The 3,777-nt window shown below is 34.1% G+C and overlaps 1 protein-coding gene across 1 annotated transcript; it reads right to left on the bottom strand.

Annotated features, from left to right (window-relative positions):
• Nucleotides 1-240: 240 nt before the first annotated feature.
• Nucleotides 241-3,599, bottom strand: LOC109215598 (SKP1-like protein 1A). The gene is made up of 2 exons (XM_019379697.1): nt 3,212-3,599; nt 241-684 (listed from the first exon to the last, which is right to left on the bottom strand). The coding sequence occupies exons 1-2, from the start codon at nt 3,497-3,499 to the stop codon at nt 511-513; spliced, it is 462 nt and encodes a 153-aa protein (XP_019235242.1). The 5' UTR covers nt 3,500-3,599; the 3' UTR covers nt 241-510.
• Between the last annotated feature and the right edge of the window lie 178 nt (nt 3,600-3,777).

The raw sequence follows: 3,777 nt of genomic DNA, 5'->3' as shown, positions 1-3,777 counted from the left end.
GTCTATCTAACACATTAGGCTTCAAGGTCAAAAACTAGAAGTCCATAAGACCATTTTGTGCCTTCAAATACCATGCCCATGTAAGATAGTCACAACAGGCAACGTACACTCTCTTGTCTACATCCCTCAGTGACAGAAAACAGCACCAAACCATTGCACAAGCCAAAAATTGACCTCCAATTTCTAAATAATAGTCAAACTAGCCAAATGCACCGCTAAAAGGATCAACCACCAATAATAAACACCGAAACAATATGAATTTGCAATAATAGATCAAGGACAATGGAGATCAGTTACCGACATGATTTTATCTTCAATTCCGATTTAGGACACAAGAAACCATGGCATAAAAGGCAAAAGAGGTTCAACTGTCTGCCTTCAACATCAACTGACAAAGTCAAAGATCCGAGAAACAACATAGTCACATATTTACTAATATAAAAGATTGTTTATAGCATCTACTAAGATAATCCAAATCTATCAGCAGACTATTGACGCTTAGACTCAAATTCACTCAAAGGCCCAGGCATTCTCCCTCCTGACTTCTTCCTCTTCCTCAGGAGTGAAGTCATTCTTAATGTTGAATGTCTTACGGATCTCCTCCGGGGTCTTCCCTTTGATCATGTCTGCAACTGTCTGGCATGTCAGATCAAGCAAGCTCTTTATGTTCAAATAGTTGGCAGCCTGTAAAATGATAAGAACAAACAATTTACTGCAACTGCAATGTAAACTTAACCTCTAAAAGCACTCAACAAAAAAGGTAATACCCAAATCTCTATACAGAGAACTAGATATTAGATGGGACGCCCCTTGTAACTCATCAACTAGCAAATATAATAGCAATAATTAAAAGGAACTGTAAAGCCAATATAAAAGGAAACACATAAAAGAAATTGTCCCACTAAACAGTCAACAGGATTCAAAAGGCAAGCAAGAACTCAGGGAGTGGAACAGAGAGGGCTATCAAAAATGTAAACAAACCGTGCTACAGGAATGTCCAAACTAACACTTGTTTCCTGAAAGGTAACAAACTAAGTATGACTACAAGTTCTACAGGTAAAGTATATGCTTCATTCTAACTTTACACTTACAAGCATATCTTCTTACCCATTGTTTTAGAATGAGCCATGGAAATTATTCACTATAATAATACACTTTTAACTAAGCAAACATGGAAAAAAAGGAGAAGAAAACTACCAGAAATAAGAGACTATCAAAAGAAGTGGTGAAAATTTATTTCATTACTTCAAACGCATCAAATAACACCTAAAAACCAACTGCAGTTAGTTGCATAGCGCAACAGAGTGACTACGTATTGAAATGTCATGGACCTGAATAAAGCAGAATGATGTAGACGACCTTGCCTAGTTTGGGATTGAAGCATAGTTGATTGATTATATTTATACAATATATATTACCAATGAAGCTTATACAGGTCCAGACTAGAGTCGAAGCTCAGCCTTCGAAAATTGTGGCAGCAAAGGAAGCCAAAAGTAGAAGGTGCATCAACAACTGCAACAACAACAAATATGCCACTGTCCCAAACAGTTTGAGATCGGTTATATGAATCCTCACTGACCACGTTACTCCATTTAAATCATCCCATGCCAATATTTATGCAAATACTCGAGGTGCATTAACAAACTTCTATAAATCCACACACAAACAAAAATATCAAAAAATTACAAAGCTGATTACACAAAACTAATACTGATAGCTTACACAGCTACCAATCCACAAGGCCCAACAAAAAAGCAAGGAAACAATCAAGCCAAATAACACTCCAACAGTTCTCTTGAAAAGGAACTATTACTAGAGGAACCACATAGTTTTCACTTTCCCTACAAACTTTTCATGGGTTTAAGTTATACTAGTCTAACAATATGCGCGTTGCGCGTGTATTATATCTCAATAATTAATTAACAAAACAAATATCACATAAATATTATATTAAAATTATATTTGAGTTAAGAAAAAATAAAAGTTAAAGGAAAAGGTATAACTCCCTGAAAATGATGATTGATGATCATATTTAGCCAACTCAACAAAAGAAAAACTATGCTTATAGAAGTCCTTACTTACTCCAGTTTTATAATTTTATTATTTCAAGTTCACAAGTCATCATGCTACTTTTTTAGCCTCTTGACCTATTGCGCCAGCCATCTCTCTCTCTCTCTCTGTCTTTCTTTCTTTCTTTCATATTCTTATAAAATTTCTTAGTTATTTATTTTAATTATTGAGTGTAGTCATTTAAATATTATACGAAAACCCGATAAATAGAAAAGTACAAAAAAAATGATTTCAATATACTGAACAATAAAAAAAATTAATTAAATGATAATTTTTTCAATATGAAATTTATTTTTAAAGAGAAAAATATTGACCAATATTATGCATATGGGCTTCATATGTTTATCGAATCAATTGATCTAATAATTGCTATACACAATTAGATAAATTCATAGAAGATACATAAAATATACTACATACGAAAAAAATTCCTTGTATGTAATTATGAACTTGAAACTCCTGTTCCCACTCATGTAGAGCAAGAGTCCTTTTCTACTATAACTTCCTAGAATGTATGACCTTTTAATTAGTTAGGATACTTAACAAAAGCATATATTTCTAAGTTTCTTCCTATTTTTATTTCGTTAGAATTAATTCAATCATATTTGTAGCTATCACTTTAACTTTCCTAAAATATTTGAAATTTTTAATTAATTAAAATATTTATTTCCTTGTATGCGGTACATCAATGACTACTCCTAAATAGTAGGAATTAATTAAATTATTAATCATTAAATATTATAAAAATAATCAAATGACTATTTTGTCTAGTGTGGACTATATTTTAAAGGGTAAAAAAGACAGAAGGATATTTCACTAAGGGCCATATATACTGACAGTGTTAAAGATTTTTTACACTACCAGTAACATTAAACTATTGATAGCAGTTTAGCTACTAGTTACCAATTTTATCAGATTACTAACTAATGTTTATCAAGAGATTTACATGTAATTACCTAATAAGTGACCATCAGTGCATATAACTTACAACTCTTTCTTTATACATATTTAATAAGTGCCTATTCAACGATTTAACGGTCTTAATCAGAACCCCAGATGAATTAAGTAAGATACACATAATAATCTTCACGAAATTCAAAAATTAGTATAAACAGCAGTATCAAAATAAAGAGATACAGACCAGGATGAGATCGAAGAGGGTACTCTGGTCAACTTTGACAAAATCAGCATCGAAAGCCTTGAGATCGTCCTCGACGGCCTTATCTTCCGTCTTAGAGGCGGCGTCCACGTGGCGCTTGCAGTACTCAATCACCTTAGCTAAGATCTTGCTCGTCACGTTAGGTAAAGGGATGCTGGTGTCGGCGCAGTCGTCTTCGATCATATGCTTGATTGTCTGCGACTCTAGGGCAACTGACTCTTCTACCTCGAACGTCTCGCCGTCGGAACTCCTTAGCACGATCATCTTCATCTTTGAGGAAAGAGGAATTGTGAATTGCTGACCAGATTAACAAACCCTAACACAGAGACGAAGCGAATAGAGCCGAGAGAAAGAGAAAGCTAGAGCAAATGATAGGGGCACCTATTTATAGTATAAGGATTGCGGGTCAGGGTAAGATCCGTGAATAATTCAGAAATGGGAAAATTATAAAATTGGGATTTGGGAATCCTTTTTGGGGGGGATTAAAATGTTATTCCCAATTCCCAAGTGATGAGGGTCAACCTGCAAACCACTTTAAAAAAATGGGT

The sequence above is a fragment of the Nicotiana attenuata genome, unplaced genomic scaffold, assembly GCF_001879085.1.
Source record: "Nicotiana attenuata strain UT unplaced genomic scaffold, NIATTr2, whole genome shotgun sequence".
Lineage (NCBI taxonomy): Eukaryota > Viridiplantae > Streptophyta > Magnoliopsida > Solanales > Solanaceae > Nicotiana > Nicotiana attenuata.
The sequence above is the reverse complement of the archived record's forward strand: the minus strand, read 5'-3'. Positions and strand labels throughout refer to the sequence as shown.